Below are 23677 nucleotides of genomic sequence, written 5' to 3'. Positions count from 1 at the left end.
ATAGGCTGTCTGGGTGAAGCACAGGGTGAAGATGGGGGAAGGCTGAGACTAGCTGGAGATGGGAGGTAGGGGCCGGCTCACAGAAGGTTCTAGGATGCCTTGCAGTTGCTCAGCTTAGGCACTTTTGAATATTCTCATAGAAAGAGCTTCTCTGTTCTTTTGGGATCACAAACCCATCTGGGATCTGATGAAAGCTATGCTCTCCCTGGAAACATGCTGTTACGCATTAATATTTGTCATTCAGCTTCAGGGGCTTCTGGGACACCCCGTATGCCTATCCATGAACCACAGGCTGCCAAACTGTTCTTAGCATACATACTAAAACTTTACTGTGGCCTCCTGCACGATCGGGCCCTTGCCCACATCTCTAGTCTCACCTCTCTTCTCTTTGCTTTTTCCATTCAGCCCCTTTGGCCTCTTTGCAGTTCCTGGAAATACCCCTCAGGTCCTTTGCCCAAGTTGTTTCCTCTGCCTGGAACATTCTCTCCTGCTACCTCCGCTTTTGCCCATCTTAACTCCATTAGTTGTTGAACATCTGTTTCCTCTCACTCGACTATAAGCTCCATGAGATCAGGACACTGACTACCCTTAGTCACTGCTTGTCCAGCCCCCAGCCCAGTGCCTGGTCCTCAGGCTCTGTGAACAAGTGAATGAAGGCCTGGCCAGTGCCCTGTGGCCAGGTCAACGTCCTCACCCATAATTCCTTCTTCCCTTCAGTCTCTGGCGGGTCATCACGAGTCTACCCAACATGTTCACATAGTCTGAATTCCAAGAGTGGCCTGGATTAAGAGAGATTTCCCCAGCCATTGTCCCACCCCCGAAACAAACAGCCTTCCCATGGGTCTCTCTGGCGTCTCTGGGAGAAGGGTCAGTCTAAGGCTTGAGCTGAGTTACTTCCTCATGTGCTAATTCATCTCACAAGAACCCGTGAGGCAGAAATAGCCACTTGTCTTTTATAGATGAACTAGGGGCCCAGTGCATGGATTCGTGGACCAGTGGAGTCTCTCAGCCTGGCCTGCAGGGATTGGGCCAAAACCAGCCAGGTGCACGGATTCGTCCAACACATGTCTGGCCCGTCTTGCCCAGTCCTGATCAGCCAGACCCCTGCATCAAGCTAACCTACCAGTTGGAGCATCTACTCCCTGGTGGTCAGTGCACATCATAGCAACTGGTTGAACGATCAAACGAACTGTCAGACACGTAGCATATTAGGCTCTTATTATATAGGATAAATTGAGCTTCAGAGGGGTTACCAGCTGAAAAGTGGTTGACCTGGGACTTGTACTCAGCTCTCCCAGGCACCAAAATGAAGGCTCTTGGCCTCACCAGAGAGGGGAAGGGACTTGCCCAAGGTCACACAGCATCAGCTTTAGGGCCAGGACTGGAATATCTTTCTCTCAGCTCCTGCCAGGCCAAGAGGCAGGTTGGGCCAGAGGTGCAGCTCTTAGCACAGTAACTGCAAATGGGCACCAGGTGCAGCTACGTCAGGAACTAGAGTTGCTGAAGGAGAGAGAAAAGAACAGACACTGAGTCCAGAGAACCAAGGATCTTTAGAGGTGGGCAGAGGAGGCCACAAAGGGCCTATAGATGCCAACTTTGTGGTGGTTTGGAGGGCCTATCTCTCTCAGCAGCTTTGGCTTTCTTGAGAGGAACCAGCTGCCCCAGCAGGGAGGCAGGAAGGCTGGCCTGTTGCCTGTCAGCTCCTATTCCTTCTAGATCACTGGCCCCCTGGCCCCTCCCAGGGCTGCCTTCTGCTCAGAACAGCCAGGGGCCTGGGCTCTGGGGGCAGTGAAAGGACAGGGATGCTCTGAGCTGGATCTGGGGTGCTCCTCAGGAGCCCCGCATCCTTCAAATCCTCCACATTCTCTCCTTTGGCCAGCCCCGCCCATTCTGTGGTAGGTAATTGGGGAGTCAGGGCCTAGACCAGTGATGGTGAACCTTTTGAGCTCGGCGTGTCAGCATTTTGAAAAACCCTAACTTAACTCTGGTGCCGTGTCACATATAGAAATTTTTTGATATTTGCAACCATAGTCAAACAAAGACTTATATTTTTGATATTTATTGTATATATTTAAATGCCATTTAACAAAGAAAAATCAACCAAAAGAATGAGTTCACGTGTCACCTCTGACACACGTGTCATAGGTTCGCCGTCACTGGCCTAGGTTCTAGTCTGCCCAGCTGTGGGAACGTCAGTAAGACTCTTTCTTCCCCTCCCCAGGCCTCTTCCCAGACCAGGTGGGGCCACTTCCTTGGAAAAACAGCCTCTTGATTGTGAAGGGCATTTCTTCTGATTTTTGTCCTTCTTTGCAGGGAGCTTTTCTCTCAGCCAGCCCAGAAAGCAACACCCAATGAGTGAGGACTTATTGCAGTGGTCAAGAATATTGGCCAGGGCCAGTCCAATTTCCCAAAATGAGTGATTTGAATTTTACGTGATCCGGAGCATCCCAGAACAACCAAATGGTCTTTTTAGCTGTGCTCAAGATGAGGGTGTGGGAAAAGGCCTCTATGGAAAGGTTGCTGTGTTCACAAGGCAGCGATATGGCTGAAGGGACAGATTCCAGGTTTGGAAATGGCCAAACCAGGTCCTGATCTTGGGATTCTGCCACCTCCTGGCTGTGTGACCTGTGCCGTGTTGCCATCTCCATTTTCTCTTCAGAACAGTACTGTTGACACATACTTGACAGGGTACTTGGGTGGAGGTGCACATAGGGAGCCCAGCATGGGGTTTGGCCCATCGGAGCCACTGTGGGCTCGCAAACCTGCTTCCTCTTACCAGGACTTCCCAGCCCTCCTGGGGAAGCAAGGGAAGGAGCAAAGTTTCCAGTTGCAGTCTGGCCTACAGCCCAGCTGGCCTGGCCCCGCCTCTTTGGTTCCTCCTTCTAGGGAAGGGCTGGGGAGGAGGGTTTGGTGACACGGTGGAGGCACCGCCCAGGGCCAGGGGGCCTGCCCTCCGGACAGGTCCGGATCCATGGAGCCCCCCGGGAAGAGTAGCAGGTAGGAACCTGGGTCCCCGAAACCCCTGCAGCCTGACGCCGTCCCTTCCTGCTCAGGCCTGGACCTGGTTCCTGGGCTGCTGATTCAGCAGCCTCCTGGCTTCCTGGTTCCTGGCTCCCCTCTTGGACTCTTGGAGGCCTTTGGCTTGGGGGAGGGAGCCAGCTCCAGTGGGTAAGCCTATGGACATCAGGGTGCCCAGCACCGTAAAGACCCTGGAGGCCCATGCAGCACAGTCTGTGGCCGGGAGGGGTGTGATTGGTAGCTGATCTGGGGTGCTAGCCTGGCCCAGCACTGCAGGGCTCCAGATAACTGCTGAGAATCGTTGATAGCAACATTCCAGCAGCTGAAGAGTCTCTGAGTCTCAGGATTAAGGAGATAAGGAGCCGAGAACTTGGGCGGGTGACTGGCACATGGGTAGCAGTTGAGACTGTCATTCTGGCGCTGACGATGATTCAGAGTCTCTGATAAGAAGAGTCGCAAATTCCAAGATTCTAAAGGTTCTAAGATTTGGGTATCCTCCAATGTGCAGCAAGTGAGATAGTGGGCAGCTGGCCTAGCCTGCAGCCACATCTTCAGGCCTTTATTTGGGCTCTTGAATGCCAGGCCCTGACCACAAGCAGCCTCCAGGGACTTATGGGGGGCAGGGGCTGGCTGACCAGGAAAGGCCAGCTCCGCTACCAGCATCTGCCCCGTGCTGGGTAGGGGCGGGGCCAGACCCTCAGCCTCACCACTCCTCTCTTTTCATTCCCTGGACTTCAATCATGGGAAGCAGGAGGCAGAGGGGCCTTTGGACCCTGCTGTAGGGGTGGGGACACAGTGCTGGGGGGCGGAGTGTGGGCCCTGCCCAGGGCTGGGGGTGCAGCACTGGCCTGGGAAGCTAAGACTTCTGCTCCTTGGAACTAGCCTGTCCTCTGGCTAGCTGGGCCCCACTTGCCTGCTCACCCTCTAGTCCCATCCTGTCACCAAGACCACTGAGACCTTGTCAGCTCTCCTCCGCCCTCTCCTCTCCTCTCCTCTGGCACTCTCTGCCTCTCCCTGTCTTCTCTCTGTGTCCTTTGTCTCGCCCTTTCTCTGTCTTCCTCTTTCTCTGTCTTTCTCCAGTTCTGTCTCACCCTTTCCTTGTCTCTTTCGGTTTCTGGCTGTCTTTCTCCCTCTCTTCCTGCAGTGTTTCCTCCACCCACCTGGCCTGGGCTCTTCCCCCTTTGGACCCAGAGCTCCTCCTCTCTCTATCCCGCCCCTTATCGTGAGGAGTACCCTATAAGGGGGAGCCCCCCTACATATTTTGCCTTTCTCTTTCACCCCCCCTCCCCCTCCCCCTCTTTCCTACTCGTGTGGCGTCTGGTGTGAGGAGGGCTCCCTTCCCCCTTCCCTGCTGTGGTGTGCCAGTGTCTCCGTGGCCAAGGTCCCCACGGAGTCACCTGGAACACAGGAGGCCCAGCCCAGCTCTTTTGTCTCTGCTGCCCCCTGTTGTCGTTGTGTTCTGTTTGTGGTTCGAGTGCCGTCCTCTCTTTCTTGACTTTGTGGTTTTTTCTTTTTTTCTTCCTTCCTTCCTTCCTTCCTTCCTTCCTTCCTTCCTTCCTTCCTTCCTTCCTTCCTTCCTTCTTTCCCTCCCTTTCTCCGTTTCCTCCCTCCTTTCCTCCTTCTTGCCTCCCTGCCTCGCACCCTTCCTCTTCCATCCCCTATCCTCCATCACCCATGCCTCTCATCTTCCCTTTCCCCCTCCCCCACTCACTCACCTCACTGTCCCCATTCCCCATCCTGCCTCTCCCCCACCCTCCCTTGTCTCTCTCTGTCTCTCTTTCTCTGTCTCTTGCTGTCTCTCAGGTCCACAGCGTCTCATACTCTACACCAGTATTGCTGTCCTACTCAGGTCCTTGACTCCATGAAGCTTACCCCCTCAGGCAGGCTGGCAGAGAGCAGGTAAGAGCTAGACCCATCCCTCCCCCAATCCTTCACGGTGCAGACAAATAGGCAAAAACATTGCCACACCCTCCCCTTATCTCCCTCTAGCCCCTGGAGTGACTGTGGCATGGGTGGCAGAGCGCGTGTGAGGAGAATGATTGGGGGACCAGGTTAGGAGACCAAAGAGGACATTCAGCACCTGTTTATAGTTTGTCCTGCCTTAAAAATTCTTCCCTAGATACCTGTCACCAAAAGCGGGAGTGTTTGGCCCTGGAATATATAACATTTGAGCTGTTTTCAAAGGATGAGTAAGAGTTTGCCATTTGGATAAGATAGGGAAGGGTATTTAGGCAGAGGGAACAATCTGCCCACATCTTGGGAGAACATTAGTTCCTAGTTAATTGGAAAACACATTTTACGTTTTCTAATTATAATGCAATAAAATGAGATATTAATAGCAATGGCAAAAAGGCTAGGCCCATTTGAAAGTTTAAAAATAATTATGTTAAAGAGTAAAGAAGAAGGGAATTTATGGACTATTTAGAATAAATGCCAATGAGAATACTATATATCAAGGCCTATGGGATACGACTATGGGGTTTCCGGAGGAAAATGTGTGGTCTTAAATGTTTTTACCAGAGAACAAGACAGTTTAAATTGAATGAACTAATTATTCCACTCAAGAATGTAGAAAAAGAACAACCAAGAGAAAGCAGAATAAAATAATTACTGTAGATAAAAACCAGAAATTAGTGAAATAGAAAACAAAAGATTTGATTGACTAAGAGGTAGGTTTTGAAAAGGCCAGTAAACTGGACAGATTGTCCTCTGGCAGATATGTTTGAGAAAAGGCAAGAAAACATAAAATAATCTATGATAAAAGCAATTTAACCACAGATTCTGAGGAGACAATAAATGTCATGAGAAAATGCTTTGTATAATTTTATGCCAGTAAATGTGAAAATCTAGATGAAATGGGTGGTATTGTAGGAAAATATAAATTACCAAATGACTTAAGAAGTGGCAGAAAACCTGAGCAGAATAGAATAAGTTTAAAAGATGGCCAAAAAGAAATTTTCTCCTCAGAAATAGTACCAGGCCCAATTGGTATGGAAGTTCTATAGAATCTTGAATGATTGAATGATAATAGGAAAAGACTGACAGCTTCCCAGTTCATTCCAGAAGAATGTGTGTGTGTGTGTGTGTGTGGATGTATATATGTATACACATATACACACACACTAGAGGCCCAGTGCATGAATTCGTGCACCCGTGGGGTCCCTCGGCCTGGCCTGTGGGATGGGGCCTGAACTGGCTCTCCGATATCCCCCGAGGGGTCCCGGATTGCGAGAGGATACAGGCCAGGCCGAGGGACCCCCACGGGTGCACGATTGGGGTCAGAGAGGGACGTGGGAGGTTGGCCAGCCAGGGAGGGAATGCAGGAAGGCTCCAGGGTGTGTCTGGCCCATCTTACTCAGTCCCAATCGGCCGGACCCCAGCAGCAAGCTAACCTACAAGTCAGAGCATCTTCCCCCCGGTGGTCAGTGCACATCATAGTGAGTGGTTGAGCAGCCTTAGCATATTATTAGCACATTACATTTTGATTGGTTGAATGGCCTACTGGTCAACCGGACACTTAGCATATTAAGCTTTTATTATATAGGATATAAAAATAATAAACAAATAAAAATAAAGAGAAGGCTAGTATACTTGGACAGGTTTAGACAAAAAGAGGAAAACTATAGTCTAATCTCACATATTACTAGAGTAACAAATATTTTAATTATCAAACTGAATCCATCAGTGTATTAAAAAAAGAATGTGTCATGACAAAGGAAGGCTTGTCCTAGTAGTGCAGGGATTATTCAACACTGGGCAAGATGTTATTGTAATTAATTGCATTAATATATTCAAGAGGGAAGATCCTATAACTATCTCCATAAATGCTGGGAAAAATCATCTGGTAAAATTACATATTCCTTCACTTATTTATTTATTTATTTATTTATTCTTTATTGATTAAAGTGTTATGTCTCCTTTTCCCCCCATTGACCTACATATTCATTCTTGATTTAAAAACTCTTAGTGTCTTAGTTATCTTGCTGTATTGGGGTAATTTGTTACACAGTAATAGATAACTAGTACAGTAAGCTAGGAATCAATTAAAACTTCCTTAACTTGGTAAAGAATTTTTGTCAGAAACCAAAGACAATCATCAAATGTAACAGGGAAGTACTAGGTAAATTTCCATTAAATTCAGGAACAAAATAAGGATGACTGCTATAACTGTCATTAGCCATTGTTTTTCTGGAAGTTAAACCAATGGGATTTTTTAAAAATAAGTGGTATAAATATTAGAAACAGTCAGAGTTGTGGTGATTTGAACATCATCTGGGCGTCAACTTAGATAAACAGAATAAAGCAAAAAATTATTATAACTAACAGGAAAATTCGGTGAGATAGGTAGATACAAGATAAACATACACCTAAACCACTTCTCTGAATACTAACAATAACTGATTAGAAGATATAATAGAAAAAGATTTCGCCGAAACCGGTTTGGCTCAGTGGATAGAGCGTCGGCCTGCGGACTGAAAGGTCCCAGGTTCGATTCCGGTCAAGGGCATGTACCTGGGTTGCGGGCATATCCCCAGTAGGAGATATGCAGGAGGCAGCTGATCGATGCTTCTCTCTCATCGATGTTTCTAACTCTCTATCTCTCTCCCTTCCTCTCTGTAAAAAAATCAATAAAATATATTAAAAAAAAAAAAAAGAAAGATTTCATTCACAATAGCAAAAAAAATTTATAAAATCCCTAGGAATTTACAAGAAATGTGAAATAGTTTTCTATAGAAAACTATAAAATTTCACACATACACCAAAAAACCCCCCCAGAAAAACAAAAACCCCCACAAAACTATAAAATTTCATCAAAGGCTGTAAGGAAACTTGAATAAAACAAGAGTCCTATCCTATTCCTGGATGGAAAGATTCAACATGGTAAAAATCATATTTTCCCCACAATTTGGTCAAAAGGTTCAATGCATTTCTCATTCAAATTTCAGTGGTATTTTCTTTGAGAATTGGGCAATTGGATTTTGAAGTTCATTTGGAAGAGTAGATGCCCATGAATTACTAAGAAAAGTTTTTAAAAAGAACAATGAGGGGGCACTTGCCCTAGTTGATACAAAAAATTTACCATAAAACTGCAGTAATTAGAAATATATCTTCACAGAAACAGAAGAATACATAAATGGAACAAAATAGTTTAGAAACAAATCCAAATGTTCATATGGGAATTTAATTTAGGATAAAGAACACATTTCAAATCAGTGGGATGAGTCAGTAAATGGGATGGGATTATTGGCTACCACTTGGAAAAAATTAAATTAAACCCTTACCTCATACATAAACAAATACAAAAAATAAAGCTGTAAAGCTGCCAAAGGAAAATCCAGATTTTTTTTTCACATTTTGTCAATGTAGGGATTTTATTTTTTGCCTCCATGTGTTCTTTTTTTTAAAACTTATTTTTATTGTTAACTCCACCCGGCCGCCACCCCACCCCCTTACCCCAGGCATTCACGGCACTATTGTTTGTGTCCCTGGGCTATGCATATATGCATATAAATTCTTAGGTTAATCCCTTCTCGTCCCCCCCCCCACAACCCCCCCCACACACACACACCCCATTTCCCTCTGAGATCTATCAGAATATTTAGTATCAGGGTAGAAAAGCCTTTCTGAGCATGACTTAAAAACCCATAAGCCATAAAGTGAAGAGCAGTAATTTCAACTACATTAAGGCTAAGAACTTCTGTGTGGAGAAGGATGCTATATACAAAGTTGAAATATAAACAACAGGCTAGGAGAAAGTATTTGTTACATAGATATCAGGTAAAGGTTCCTATTTGTATCTATATTGTCTCCTGGAAATCAATAAGAAAAAAGGTGTGGAACCCATTTAAAATGGAGAAATAACATGATTTGAAAATTCAGGGAAGAAATAGACCATTAGCTAATGAAGAATAGCTAATGTCCAAGAATAGCTAATGTCCAAGAATAGCTAATGTCCAAGAAAGAATGTCCAAGCTTACTGAAGCCAAAGAAATGTAACTAAAACAACAATGAAGCGTCAATTTGGAAGGGCTAAAATTTAAAATATTGAAAGGGTTGTGAGGAAACAGAACTTCTCACCTTGATTGGAATGCAAACTGGTACCATTGTTTTAATAGGACAATTTTATTAGTTGCTACCAAAATCCTAAATGTCATATACTTCCAAGCTAGGAACCATGTCTTAAAGCTAGATTTCTCTAAGGTTTTACTACTGTACGGACCCAAATTTGGCTAGCAGAGAGAGGCCTTTCCTGAAATACCTCAATTCCAACTGCAACTCTAAGCCATACTTTATCATATACCCTTATAGGATAGCATTCTCAACCAACTCTTTTTAATTAAAAAAAAATGTTTTTCTATTGATTTTGAGAGAGGAAGGGAGAGGGAGAGAAAGATAGAAACATCAGTGATGAGAGAGCACACCCCCTCCCCCCACTGCCACTGGGGATTGAGCTGCAGCCAAGGCATGTGCCCTGACCAGAAATTGAACTGTGACCTATTGGTTCATGGGAAAATGCTCAACCACTGAGCTACACCAGCCAGGCTTAACCAACTCTTAATGAAAAGCTTGCATGACATATGCTTCTCAAGATAAAAACTGGCTTATATTAGCAGGGATACTCTATTTGTATTTAGTCTGTAAAAGTGTTAAAGCAACAGAAATAACTTTTTATCTACATTGTAAACAAAATGTTCATTCCTTTGGCCCAGCAATTCAATGTTTAGGAACCTATCCTTCAAAACTACTTCCAGACATATGCAAAGATATTCATTGCAGCATTGTTTGTAATAGCGAAAAATTAAAACAACCTGAATGTCCATCACTAAGGAACAGCTTTTCCTTCATGATCCATCCATATTATGGATTACTCTGTAGCAGATCAAAAGAAAAAGATATATCTCAATATACTGGCATGGAAAGACCTCCAAGATTTATTATTATATGAAAAAAGCAAGTTGCAGAACAGGGCTTATAGTATGTTCCCATTCTTGTAAGGAAAACAAAATCACCATAACAACAATGAAAGCATGTTATACGCACCCTGTCACAATTTCAAAAGCACTGGACTATTTCTTTGGTGCCATTTCCTTGCTTTTACTAATTCATTTCCCTTCTCCTCTATATCTTTTTCCTATATCCACTGTTCAGCTCTTGCTTCTCCTTTTAATAACTAGCTGAAAGACCACCTCATTCATTTAGCAAACGTTTGTCCTGTCTGACCTTGGTTAGGCCTTGTGCTGAACCTTGGTTGGATATGGGAGTGAACTGTATCTAGTTCTACCATTAGGGAGTTCAAGTTTTAGAAGGGAGAGAGACACATAGACAATTACAGTGGAGTGTGGTTTGGGATGGGACAGAAGTAGGCTTAGAGGGCTGCCAAAGGATGGGCACCTAACCTTTCTATGTCCTACAGGAGGGGACATGTATATTGAGTGTTGAAATAGTAATAGCTTTCCTTCCCCCATCCCTGCCAAAAATAGTTGTCCACTTTTGGCTCTTCCAAGTGGGATGACCTAATGGGGGAAAAATGGTTGAGTCAGTACCTTTATTCAAGTCCAAGTTTGGCCACTTACACCAACTCTATGACTTGGGGCAAGACATTTAACCTCTGAACCTCTGTTTCCTCGTCTGTGTAATGAGGATAATGCCTACTTACCTCTCAGGGCTGATTGGAGATGATACAAGTAAAACTCCTGGGTGACTATCAACTCTTGAAGGGCAGAGACTATCTGTGTCTTGTTTTCCTCATGGTCAAGTGTGTAGCATTGGATTAGATTGGATCTAAAATCTGTACGTGTCTGGGGATGGTTCTGGAGAAAAGGATGGCCTGACCATACTGGGGCTTTGGAATGAGGCTGAAAATAGTACATGGGATGGAGGGGATTGTGCCAAAAGAAGAAAGAACCAGGTACCTGGCCTTGCATGAAGGTGACACAGGAGGGAAAGTCAAAATAGGTGGCTCTGGGAAATGGAGCCCAGGCAGGGCATTCTGGCCTTGGGTCTTGGTCCTGTTTTGTTTTGTTGTTGTTGTTTTAATATATTTTTATTGATTTCAGAGAGGAAGGGAGAGGGAGAGAGGGATAGAAACATCAATGATGAGAGAGAATCATTGATTGGCTGCCTCCTGCACACCCCACACTGGGGATCCAGCCCACAACCCTGGCATGTACCCTGATCGGGAATGGAACCGTGACCTCCTGGTTCATTGGTTGACGCTCAACCACTGAGCCACACCAGCTGGGCTGTTGTTTTTTGTTTTGTTTTTTCTTTGCTGATGCCATCTCTCAATCTCACAGTCCAGGGCAGGGAGGCATGGTGGACCAATACTTGCATTGGTGCCAACACATCTCAATTTCAATCCCAACTCTGTCACTCACTAGCTGAACCACTCACTTCACATCTCTTAGCCTACCTCCTTATCTGTTAAAAAGGACACAATACCACCAACATCATGGGGTGTGTTTATTGAAGAGTAGATGAGATCATAAATAGAACTCACCTCGCTGAGTGCCTGGCACAAAATGGGTACTCAAAACAGCATAGCAGTTGTTAGTATTCATTTCAGTAGACACTTATGGAGCTCTGCTGTGGCTACAGGCTGTGCTGGGTAATGGTTCTTGCCTTCCACAAGTTCCCAGTCAGTTGCGGAGACTGAGAAGGGCTATAAGAGAGGAGAGCACAGAGGGCTGTGGAAACCCAGAGGAAGGGATCTGGCTCCAGCTAGGTCTGGTGCAGGTCTACTCAGCCTAAGAGCTAAGCCTTAGAGGATGAGTAAGAGTTAGCTAGGGACAGAAGGGTGAAGTGTGGAAGAACAGTCCAGGCAGAAGGAACAGTATATGCTAAAGAACCTGGATGTTATTGGGTAGAGCCAGAGGTTCTTAACCTGGAGTGTATAGACCCCAGATGGGCTTCAAGTGGCCCATGAGCTTCCTGAAACCAAATGAAAAATGTTGTGTGTGTATACCTGTGTGTGTTTTTTGTCAGGAAGATGGTTAATGACTTTCATTAAATCCATAAAGGGTTTGTGTTTCTCCCAAAAGGTTAAGAATCCGTGTTTCTGGTGACGAACTGTCATGTGAATGGATTATAAATAGGAGAGGAATTTAGTAACATTTGTCATTTCGAAACATCACATTTGCAGTATGAAAAATGGATTCTGTGCATGGAGGACAGCTGGAAGGCCCAAACTGGAGTGTTAGCATAGAAGAAATGGATTTGAGCAGGGTTACTGTTGCACTACTTCAGTGAGCACCAGTCACACAGAAGCATTTTAACCTCAAATTATGGAATCTAAATCCTTTGAGAGTTTTTAATGAAATAGCACCAATAGAAGTTGAGGGAAAGAGACGAGTCAAGGATGAATCAGTGTTAGCAGAGGTCCATGGGGACAGAGTCCACGGTAATAGTGCAGGAGAAAAAGGGAACCCCTATTAGTGTTAACCCAGCCACAAAAGTCTTCGGTCCCAGACACAATTACTATCTCCCATCCTACTCCTGATACTTGGAGATCCTGAGGGACATTGGAGACACTTCTCTATGGATTTTGGAGAGGAATTACTTCTGGTTTGTGAATTTTCTGAAGAAAGTAGTGTTTGAGCCAGTCATTTGAAGTTCATAAAGATTGTGAGAGCGCCCTAACCGATTTGGCTCAGTGGATGGAGCGTCAGCCTGCGGACTGAAGGGTCTCAGGTTCGATTCTGGTCAAGGGCATGTACCTTGGTTGCGGGCACATCCCCAGTAGGGAGTGTGCAGGAAGCAGCTGGTCGATGTTTCTCTCTCATCGATGTTTCTAACTCTCTATCCCTCTCCCTTCCTCTCTATAGAAAATCAATAAAATATATTTTAAAAAAAAACAAACAAAAAAAAGATTGTGAGAGAGGTAGAAGTGGGAGAGGATGCTCTGAGCGTGTAAACCAAGACCTGGAGGTAAGAAATGGTGAAACTAAACATTGGCGTGTGTAGAGATTAGACATGCTTCAAACAGCTGTCTGGGGAAGCCAGGCTTCTTTTTTGTGGTAGGCAGCTGGAGAGCCATGAGCAGTTCTTGAGTAGGGAAAATGACCTGATCAAATGAGTACTTTAGAATAAAGGGAAACTAGGGAGGAGGCTGTTGAAGTAACCCAAGAGAGAGAGAAGCTAAGGTAGTGGCAATGGGGAAGGTGCAGAGGAGATGGATTTGAGAGGTGACTGGAAAGAAGAGAGGACCAGAGTTAAAGACTAACAAGATAATGGGTGAGGGTTGGAGGTGGAGATGACTGAGGGTGGAGTTCAGTTGTAGTGTTCAGAAATGGCAATGCATTCATCCTTTTGACAAATATTTATTGAGTCCCAGGCACTGTGCTGGGGATTAGGGATATAGCACCGAACAATACAGATAGATGCCTGTCTTTATAGATTTTACAGTGGGTGAGACAGATAATTCATAAGTAAACAACTAAATATATAGTAGGCTGTGTCTGGTGCCACACCTATCTTGGGGAAGAATATCAGTGCGAAAGCCCTGAGGCAAGCGCGCTCATTATGTTTGAGAGACATTAGAGAGACCAGTATGATTGGAGAATGAACAAGGAGCAAGAAGAGTAGAAAATGAGGTGGTAGGGGGCAGGTGATGTATTTATAGCTTTTGGGATCTATTTAGCAGGTAGAATAAACAGGACTTGGTCACTGGAATTGCTGAGGGAGCAGGAAGAATCTAGGGTGACTCCCAGGTGTGTCCTGGGCTTGGGCAACTGGATGAATGGTGGTGCCTTTGGCAAGGTGGGAAATGCAGGAGGATATGTTTGCAGTGGTAAGATGGTGAGTTAGAGGTGAGCTCTGAAGGCCCTAAGGGCCATCCTGGTGGAGCTTCCAGCAAACCTTAGGCAAGATGGGTCTGGGACCCAGGAGAGAGACCATGCTAGAGAGAGAGCAAGCTGCAGGGGTCCTCAGCGATACCTGATGTTATGCAATAGAATGAGATCAGTGACAGAGTGTGGAATGAAAGAGAAGAGGGCCAGAGCAGAGCTGGGTAAGAGGTACTAACACATAAGGAATGGGGAGAGGAAGAAGAGCTGGGGTGGGCAGAGAAGTAGGAGGAAAACCAGCAGGGAGTGGGCTCACTGAAGCAGAGGAAGGAAAAAGCCCTCTGTGCACTGGAGGGGCTTGTTAAGAGTGGCAAATGTTACAGTTGGGGAAGTAAGATGAGGGTGGAAGAGAGTCTGTTGGCTTTAACCACTAGGAGGTCCTGGGCGACCTTACTAAGAGCAGTTTCCATGGCGTGGTGGGCGCATGAGGCAGATTGCAGTGGGTTGAAGAGCTTGTGGGAGGTACTGAAATGGAGATGGCCAGTGTAGACGAATTTCTCAAGAAGTTTAGCTGTGAAGAGGAGAGAGGGGCAGTAAGTGCTAGAGGGAGATGTGGGGGCAGATAGAGAGTTTTTTATTCCCAGATGGGAGAGACTTGAGCTTCTATAAATGTTGGTAGGAAGGAGGCACCGAGAGGGAGAGGTTGAAATACAGAAGGGAGAGGGGATGATTGCTGCGGAGGAGGTAGCAGGGGTGGGCTCCAGAGCCCAGGTGGAGGGACTGGCCTTAAATAGCATAGGGAAGGAAAGCAGAGGTGGTGGTGATAGTGGGGCGGGGGAATACAAGGGCATTGAGAGAATTGGTGAAAGAAATGCTTCAAGAAAGTTCAAAGCAATAAATGGAGATTCCTGGACAAGGACATGGATGCTAGAGCTAAGAGGAAGCAAATACTTTTGGTTGGGAGTCAGGGAGGGCTTCCTGTAGGAAGCAGCATTTGAGCTGGGCCATGAAGTTCAGATGGGATTTCAATAGGCAAAGATCTGGGCAGAAGGAAGAAATAGAATTAGCAAAGGCAGAGAGGCGTGAAGAGACGGGGCATACTGATGGAATCATGAACAAGCTAGTTGGATGAAGGCTGGGCATGAGTGAGCAGGATAGCGTTGATGTCACTGATAATGACAGTAATAAGTTACCATGTATGAAGCACCAGACCTACCCTGTGGTAGTGCTTTACATACTTGAATTTATTTAATCCCACCAAGCCCTGCAGAATAGCTATTTCCTCATTTTGCAGACAAGGAAAATAAGTACTAGAGAAGTGAAGAAATAGATCCAAATTCATCCAGCCAGAAGGTGGTGGGCTGATAATTAAAACTCAGGTCAGTCTGACTTTAAAGCCTGAGCAATGGGGAGCCAAGGTAGGTGTCTGAGCAGAAGAGATTCATGGTCAAAGGTGGGCTTTAGGAAGGCTAATGTGGTCCAAGAGGGTAGGAAGAAGAAATCAGGAAATGGCTGCAGTGTCAGGGTGAAGGGTAGCAGGGGTGTGGCCTGGATAGGAGGGAAGTGAGCAGAGGGCCTGGAAGATGATTTGTTCCTCATGACAGCCTTGAGAGATGTGGAGCCTGCTTCTCCTTTTATAGATGAGGAATGGGAGCCTCAGAAAGGGGGAGCTACGTGCTGGGGACTTGAGCCCTGGTTCATGTGATTCTGTTGACTCAGGGGCTCTGTGGAACAATGTGTCAGAGGGAATTCTGACTACAAGGAGGGTGTGTGTGCCTGCGTGCGCATGTGTGCGTGTGAGCGTGCTGCATGTGAGTGGGTGCGTGCCTGCGTGCGCATGCTTGTCTGTCTGTGAGATGGACAGCAGTGCCTTCCCTTGCCTATCCTCTTTCCTTCCCACCTCTTCCCAATCCTCCAATTTCCTCGATTCCATACCTACTGCCTCTCCCAAGCCAAGGGGTCCGGGAGTGGACTCTCCACAGATCAGGCTTTTCACTCCCTAGGCCCTGGGTCTCACAGCCCCGGCCCCTAGCCTTCCTGTCTGTCCATCCACCCCTTGAAACTGTAGTGCAGCTCCAGTGACTGCCACATGCAGACTGGCCCCTGGGACCACTCCGCAGTGCTCTCAGGACAGGCGTTTATTCCTGCAATGACTCCTCCCTGCCTCTGTGGCACTTCTGTGTGGGTGCAAATGGCCACCCTGGGAATTACATTCAGCTCATGAGCAGTGAACAACCACCACCACCACATCCCCATTGCTCTTCTTTGCCAGGCACTTGACGTATGTTCCAGTCCTTTCAACAACGCAGTGAGGTTGGCCTATGAGCCCCGTTTTTTACAGATGAGAAAACTGAGGCTCCAAGAGGGGCGATAATATGCTTGGGGACAGTCTGGAAGCACTTGAAGAGCTAGCATTGCACCCAGGTCGGTTTGCATTCAAAGCTGTGAGCTTTCCACACTCCATTCCTAAGCATCTCCCTAGTTTCCCAACTCTGAGCCTTCAGGAAATACAAATCTTGTCCTTCAGGGGCAGGGTGGATTTCTAGAGCTAGTGCCAAATTCATCAAAGGCCCTAGAGCAGGGGTGGGCAAACTTTTTGACTCGAGGGCCACAATGGGGTCTTAAACTGGACCGGAGGGCCGGAACAAAAGCATGGATGGAGTGTTTGTGTGAACTAATATAAATTCAAAGTAAACATCATTACATAAAAGGGTACGGTCTTTTTTTTCAATAGTTTTATTCATTTCAAACGGGCCGGATGCGGCCCGCGGGCCAGGCCGTAGTTTGCCCACAGCTGCCCTAGAGGGATGAGTCTGAGGCTTAGAACTCCAGGTTTACATCCCTACTGTCTGACATCCTGACACTAACTCACATCCAGGTATGTGGCCTGGGGCAGGTAATCTACCCTCTCTGAGCTTCAATTCCCTTATCTCTAAAATGCAGAGTTGTTGCAAGGGGAGGTGGGGGGAGTTAAATGAGGTGAAGTACTGCAAAGTGCTCCAGGGGGCAAATTGCTCTATTTATATTCAAATAAAAGTTGGGTGCCAGTCTGGTCTGCATTAGAGTTTGTATATTCTTCCTAAAACCTGAGACTGAGCCCTAAGGGTGTGGCCAAGCACAGTCCCTCTGGCTGGCCTCCCCATTCTGACCCCCATCCTTGTCCCACCTCCCTGGTTCCAGCCCTTCATGTATCTCCCCTGCTCTGCAAACTAATGCCTCTGCCTCTCTCTGTCACCCGCCGCCTGTGGCCTCTACCCTGCCCTTCCTGGTCCCAGGGAAGAGGAGGAGGAGGAGACTGAGGAAGAGGAAGAGGAAGACGCTCATCAGTTCTGCTGTCCAGCCTCCGAGTGCAGCAGTCCCTCCTCTCGGTAACTGAGAGGACAAGGGCCATTTTCTATGCAGAAGCAAAAGCCTTAACCAGCCCCCTTCCCCCCTCCCCGCATCCCCCATGGCATCCCATCCCTGCTTCAAGAACCAGATGGGCAAGCATAGTGCCCCTTCCCTCCCCTACCTCCTTCTTGGAATTTCTACCCCCACTGCTGTCTCCCCTGGACTCCAGCCCCCCGAATTATAAAGGCTGGAGACTTAGATCTGACTAAAATGTGGGAGCAGCAGAGCTTGGAGCTTGGAACCCGGACCCTCCCGCACCTGCACCCCACTTCCCAGGCACCCTGGAGCCTGCCACTCCTGGAGAGGTCTCCAAATGACATCCCAAGGACCTACCTCTGTCCTCTGTGAGCACAAACAGAGATGCAGGGTGCCTAGGGCTCAGAGGACCAGACGGGGGCGGGCCCCGGACCTGCCGAGTTCCCCGTCGCTCTCCCTTGCTGTGGCCATTGCTGCCATCTCTTCCACTGCTTGAGGGCTTTGTTTCATGCCCCCTGCCACTCCCATAGTGCTCTGTAAATATGATCAGGAAGAAAAGGCCTTTCAGAGTGGGTGTTGCTGTGTACAAAGGAATTTCCATCAATAAAAGCTGATCTCTTCTCTCTGTCTGATGTATGTTCCACCCCACCCCTGCTTCCCTCTCCCTATCCTCACCAGGGCCTTACCTGCTTTCTTATCCAAGGCTGGGAACAGTGGCTGGGAGAGAGAATAGGGTTTAATTTCAGGTATTGTCAACACCGCAATCATGAATGAATGGTGTGGTGTTCTCATCACGTGCAAGCCTATTGCCTTCTCCAGCCCCTCAGCCTGAGAAAGAGTGAGCTGGCCAACTTGGATGTGTCACTTGGCCTCTCTGCTACCTGATTTCCTCATGTGTAAGAGGAGGAGAGAGGTTTGACAAGAGGATCTCCAAGGGCTTCTCCAGCTCTGATATTCTGTCAATCTGAGATGCCACAATTATAAGAAACTGTGAATTGAAGATATGATCATTCAGTGATACATTTCATGCAATCCTGTAGTTTCTATTTCTACAGTAATTTTGGATTCTCCAATCTCCTGTGGTTTTAAAATTTCATGATTCTGACATTTCAAAAAATTTCTGATGGTGGGATTTAAATATTCTGAGCTGTTCAGAGTCCTTGATTCTGTACTTTCAAGATTTTGATTCTACAGTTTTAGGGATCTCTGGATCTGGGGGGAAGCCATTTACCCCAGGATACAATGATCCTAAATGTTTCCTGCATCTGCCAGCAGCTGGTTCTAAGAATCCCTGGAGGCTGTCAGCAGGAGGATGAAAGGTGTCCTTTATGGGATATAGGACCCACATCTTCTATCATGTGTGTATGTTAGGAGCAAATCCAGGAGATCCCCAAGTGGGCACATACCCCAAGACTTTCCCTTTCTGTGTCTTTGGCAGTTGATGAATCTGAGTTTACCTCTGGTTCTGCTGCTTATTCTCTGTGTAAACTGGAGCAAGGATTTTCTTCTTGTGCTTCATTTTCCTCCTGAGTACAGTGAGAACATACCTCTCTGGGTTGTCACGCAGATTAGCAAGAAAACACAAGGAGCCCAGCATGGAGTCTGGTGCATGGTTGGGCAAGTGTGCAGTGATTGGTGGCTCTTGTTTTGATTAAGGCTCAGGTGAGAATCCCTCCTCTCCTTTCTTTCCTCCTTCCCTTCAGCATCTCGAACACATTGATCCCATAGTTTTTCTAGAGGCTTACCTCATTCTCTCACTCATTGCTTCACTCAGTCTCTCAACTCATCTACTCATTTATTCATTCATACTCTCATTTATTTCTTCCCCCCTCTCTTCCTCTCTCCCTTATTTATTCTTCCACCTATTGTGTGCAAGGCTTCAAGCTAAATACTGAGAGGGATCAAAAGTAAGACAGTAGCTATGTTCTCCATAAGTTCTCTATCTCCCAGAGTAGATGAAAAATCTTTTGGGAAAATAGGCAGGCTGTGAAGGGTTGAAATGATTGAGCACATATGGCTTCAGTAATGAGCTAAATATGTTCTTGGCCCAAAGAGGAGAGAGATGTCAAGGTGGGCGGAGGGGTGGTGTCCGAGAGAGCTTGCTGGAGAAAGAGGGGCAAGAGTGGAAGGCTGGGAAGAGTTTGAATAGGTGTAGAGAGGTGAGAAGGCATTACAGGAGAGAGAAACTGAATGGACAAAAGCCTGGTGGGGAGCTCTAGGGTTGTGTTGGGGAATGGTGCATAGATTGCTCTGTTTGACTGACCCTCCAGGGCATGTGGGCCTAGGTGACCCACATCTGGGAAGTGGGAGAACATTTGATTGGATATAGAAGGAAATAGGGGGGCCAAGGGTCCAACTAAATGAACAGAAGAGGCAAGTCAAGGTCAGATGGCCAGCGAGGGAGGTACGGTGTAGACTTGTGTGGGCGACTGAATTGGCTGAGGTCCTGTGCTGTGGAAAGGGGGTAGGTTTCTATCAGTTGTGATGGAAATGTGTGTGCCTGTGCATATGTGTGCATGTCTTTGCATGAGGTGGCAGGTCTAACAGGAGCAAGACATCTGAGGGAATGTGATTGTGTGAGGCTGGGTGTGAGGAATTCTGAGTGTGTGAGGTCCTTTGTGTGAGGTGGCGACTTTCTGTGCCTGGTGGAGATAATCACAAGACTGCATGTGGGTGGCTTTTGTGCATAATGGGCTGTGGCTTCTAGAGGGATGGTCGTCAGGCAGTATGGTCACATGGACACACATGACTACCACCTGTGCTCTTAGGGTACCAAGGTGGCTGCTTGCTGTGTGCTGGGCCTGAGCCTGGAGGATCCACAGAGGTGACTCATACAAGCCAGTGCCCTTGGGAAAGAGGAGCAGGGTGGGTGGTGGACACTTCAATAGATAACCACAAGTTAGCTGGAGATGAGGACCACTGTGACATGAGTACACAGGATACAGGGGGGAGTAGCTGACCCTGTCAGGTACTGAGTCAGAACCAACTTCCCAGGAGGGCTCGCCTATGTGGGGTGCTGCAAGATGCAGATGAACTTCCCCAGACCAATGGAGTCTGCAGGTAAAGGGGAGAGGGAGGGCACCCCCAGTGGAAGAAACCAAGGAAGAGCATGAGCACAGGTGTGGCGATGCCCATCAGCTCGATGCCTAGGAAATGCAAGTAGCCTGCTATTGCCTACTCTAGGAACTTAAAGGTTGGGGAGGGGGAGGCTGGACAGATTCAGCTAAAAAGCAAAAAAGGGGACTTGGTTTTTTGTGGTTATTTGTGTAACATGGTTTATTTCCCCTCATGCAGAGAAGGGGACTTGGATTCTCATCCTGTGTGACCCTGGGCAAGTCACTTTGCATGTTGGGACCTCATTTTGCATCTGTGGGATTGTCAGGTTCATAAAGTCCATCCTAGTTCTGTGGATCTTCTACCCTCAACCAGCCCAACCCATGAGCCATTGCTTTCACAGCTGGCACTTCTGCCTTCTCACCTCAGGCTTTCCTTGTTCCTCCTGGGTTGTTTCCTCACTCATGCACTCCACAAATATTTCCCAGCCTCTGGCCCTCCGCATGCCCCTCTGGGGAGGCAATGGAAGCTGGAAAATGCAGGACTCCATCTTGGAGGAGCTACTCAGTGCGTGGTGGTAATAGCAGGAGCCTTGATATGATTCCTGGCTCCACCACCGCTGAGCTTTGGGACTGTGAGTAAGCTCCTTCATCTCTCGTTCCCTCAGTTTCCTCATCTGTGTTATCCTCTTCAGGAGAACAACCCAGACCTTGCAGGGTTGCTAGGTCTAGCAAAAAGTAGCTACTCAGCACATGACAACTATTATTTTTAGGGCTGCAAAGAAGCGGAGCTGGGATTCATACCCAAGTCTGTGTGCTTGCCAGCCCGTGTTTGCCACTCTCTATCCAGGCTTCCTTCTCCCCTGCCAGCCCCTGTGCCAAGCCAGGCTGGCCTCAGGTTTGGGATCTCTGTGTTGCTGGGATTGGACACACAGTTTGCAGAAGTCTTCCTCCAGAGACCGGTGCCCCTGGCCTCATCTATGTGCACTGACCTCCTCATCTTGTTTTCTCGTCTCTCACTTCCGCGCCCCCCTCCTTCCAGCCCAAGTTGTCATGGGGATAGTCTTCAGCATCCCTGGCTTCCTCTTGCCCTCATCTTATGGTATCTATAGCAACAGCCCCCATTCATTTCCATGGCAACTGCATCCTGATCCCATCCCCTGCTGGCTGCCTGGCTCCGGGCAGTGCCAATAAAGGGAAGGAGGGAGAGGGACCTCCCATTCAGAGCAGCAACCCAGGAGGGTTGGCACTTCTGCCACGGGCAGGCTACCATGAATCCACACAGAACGTCCTTCCCGGTTTCTCCCCATCTTAGTGCCTTGACTCACAAGGTCCTTCACTCCTCATCTCTATCACCTCCCCTTAGCCAAGGCCCCATTCAATAGCTTCCTCCCCCAGGAGGCCTTCAGGCAGCAGAGGAACTAACAGGGCTCTGGGCTTGGAGTCCCTGTTCTGTCACTTGCTGAGTGAGACCTTGGGCAGTCACTTCCGCGTTCAGAGCCTTTTTGCTCACATTCAGAATAGGGATCCGAATTCTTCCTTCACGTTTGCCTTGCAGATTAAATAATGTGCAGAAAATGCCTGACACAGGGAAGGTGCACTGTAAGTGCGAGTTTATTTTTATTCGCTCAGCCACCCCCAAGCAGAAGGAATCTTTCTCCTGAGCTCCCCCAGCACTTCCTCTGTTCACCAGCCCTGAGAACTTTCAGCTTTGTACTGTGGTTATTTGTGTAACGTGGTTTATTTCCCCTGATGCAGAAGATGCTTTCAGTTCCCCCACAGAATAGCCCAGCAGAGAGTGCACATGGGGCACAGGTGTGTGTGTGTGTGTGTGTGTGAGAGAGAGAGAGAGAGAGAGAGAGAGAGAGAGAGAGAGAGAGAGAAGAGAGAGAGAGATTTTCCATCTGATCAGCCTGTCTGAGAGCAATGCCCCCCAAGCATTGTCCTTTTTGCCAGGCCCTCTAGGGGGAGCCTGAGCTGACAGCCCGACCTCCCTGCCACTATTCTCTTTGCAACCAAAAGAGGGTGTGGAGCTCCCAAGGGGGTAATTGCCAGAGAGTGGAGAGTCAAGGGCAGCACCGAGCTAGAAGTGGGGAGAGACAGCGAGATGTCATGAAAAGACAGCTTGGGCACAGCCATTGTGGCTCAGAGGTTTAGCATCAACCTATGGATCTGGAGGTCACGTTCAATTCCCAGTCAGGGCACATGCCCAGGTTGTAGGGCGTGCAAAAGGCAGCTGGTAGATGATTCTCTCTCATCATTGTTTCTATCCCTCTTTCTCTTCCTCTCTCTGAAAAAAAAAAAAGAGTCTGGCCCCTAGATTTGCATCCTTTCTCACTTAATAGCTGTGTGACCTTGAGCCCATTTACATCACCTCTGAGCTTCAGTGTCCTCATCTATAAAATGGTGCCTGCCTCAGTAAGTTATGAGGCTTCAATGCACTAACTCAGTGGTCGGCAAACTCATTAGTCAACAGAGCCAAATACCAACAGTACAACAATTGAAATTTCTTTTGAGAGCCACATTTTTTTAAACTTAAACTATATAGGTAGGTACATTGTTATTAACTTAATTAGGGTACTCCTAAGGCTTAGGAAGAGCCACACTCAAGGGGCCAAAGAGCCACATGTGGCTTGCAAGCCGCAGTTTGCCGACCACGGAACTAATGCCCTTGTTTTAAGGATTGTGGTGACTAGAGGGCCCTATGGCAGCACAGAGAAGGGGCCTGTAAGCCAACCTGTGTGGAGGGCGCGGGCAGGCATGGAAGGGCAGACCTGAGCTAAATGTTGGAGGGTGAGCAGGAAGTTGCCAAATTGGAGTATTGGGGACAGTGGGCACAAGAGGCAGAGATCGGGTCAGGAGAGCCATTCCATGGCGATGGTGAAGAAGTTGGAGGTTATCCCATGGGTGATACTTCCTGAAACACCTGTTAGATCATGTCCCTCCTCCATGCATCTCAATCAGAGCAAAAGCCAATCTTTATTGCCTCAGTGGTCAGAGCATCAGCCCGCACACTGAAGGGTTGTGGGTTCAATTCCCAGTCAAGGGCATGTACCTGGGTTGCAGGTTTGATCCCCAGCCCCGGTGGGGATGTGTGCAGATTGATGTGTCTCTCACATCAATCTTTCTCTCTGTCTGTCTCTCCCCCTCCCTTCCACTCCCTCTAAAAAAAAAAAATCACTGGAGTCCTAACCAGTTTGGCTCAGTGGATAGAGCATCGGCCTGCGGACTGAAGGGCCCCAGGTTCGATTCCGGTCAAGGGCATGTACCTTGGTTGCAGGTACATCCCCAGTAGGAGATGTGCAGGAGGCAGCTGAATCGATGTTTCTCTCTCATCGATGTTTCTAACTCTCTGTCCCTCTCCCTTCCTCTCTGTAAAAAATCAATAAAATATATTTTTTTAAAAATCAGTGGAGCCTGCTGGCGTGGTTGAGCGTCAAACTATGAACCAGGAGA

The 23677-nt window shown here is 47.4% G+C and overlaps 1 protein-coding gene across 7 annotated transcripts in view; it reads left to right on the top strand.

Moving 5' to 3' along the window:
* IQSEC2 (IQ motif and Sec7 domain ArfGEF 2) overlaps window positions 1–23677 on the top strand; it is an 87199-nt gene that overhangs the window by 37354 nt on the left and 26168 nt on the right. For 2 of the 7 annotated variants that reach the window (XM_036304753.1, XM_036304758.1), the window contains exon 3: window positions 4822–4917. The exons of 1 other annotated variant lie outside the window; for it this stretch is intronic. In XM_036304753.1, the coding sequence (XP_036160646.1) occupies window positions 4822–4917 (96 nt within the window). 4 more of the 7 variants (XM_036304759.1, XM_036304757.1, XM_036304755.1 and 1 more) reach the window with 3 other exon arrangements.

Source organism: Myotis myotis, unplaced genomic scaffold (assembly GCF_014108235.1).
Source record: "Myotis myotis isolate mMyoMyo1 unplaced genomic scaffold, mMyoMyo1.p scaffold_m19_p_4, whole genome shotgun sequence".
NCBI classification, from domain to species: domain Eukaryota; kingdom Metazoa; phylum Chordata; class Mammalia; order Chiroptera; family Vespertilionidae; genus Myotis; species Myotis myotis.
The sequence above is the reverse complement of the archived record's forward strand: the minus strand, read 5'-3'. Positions and strand labels throughout refer to the sequence as shown.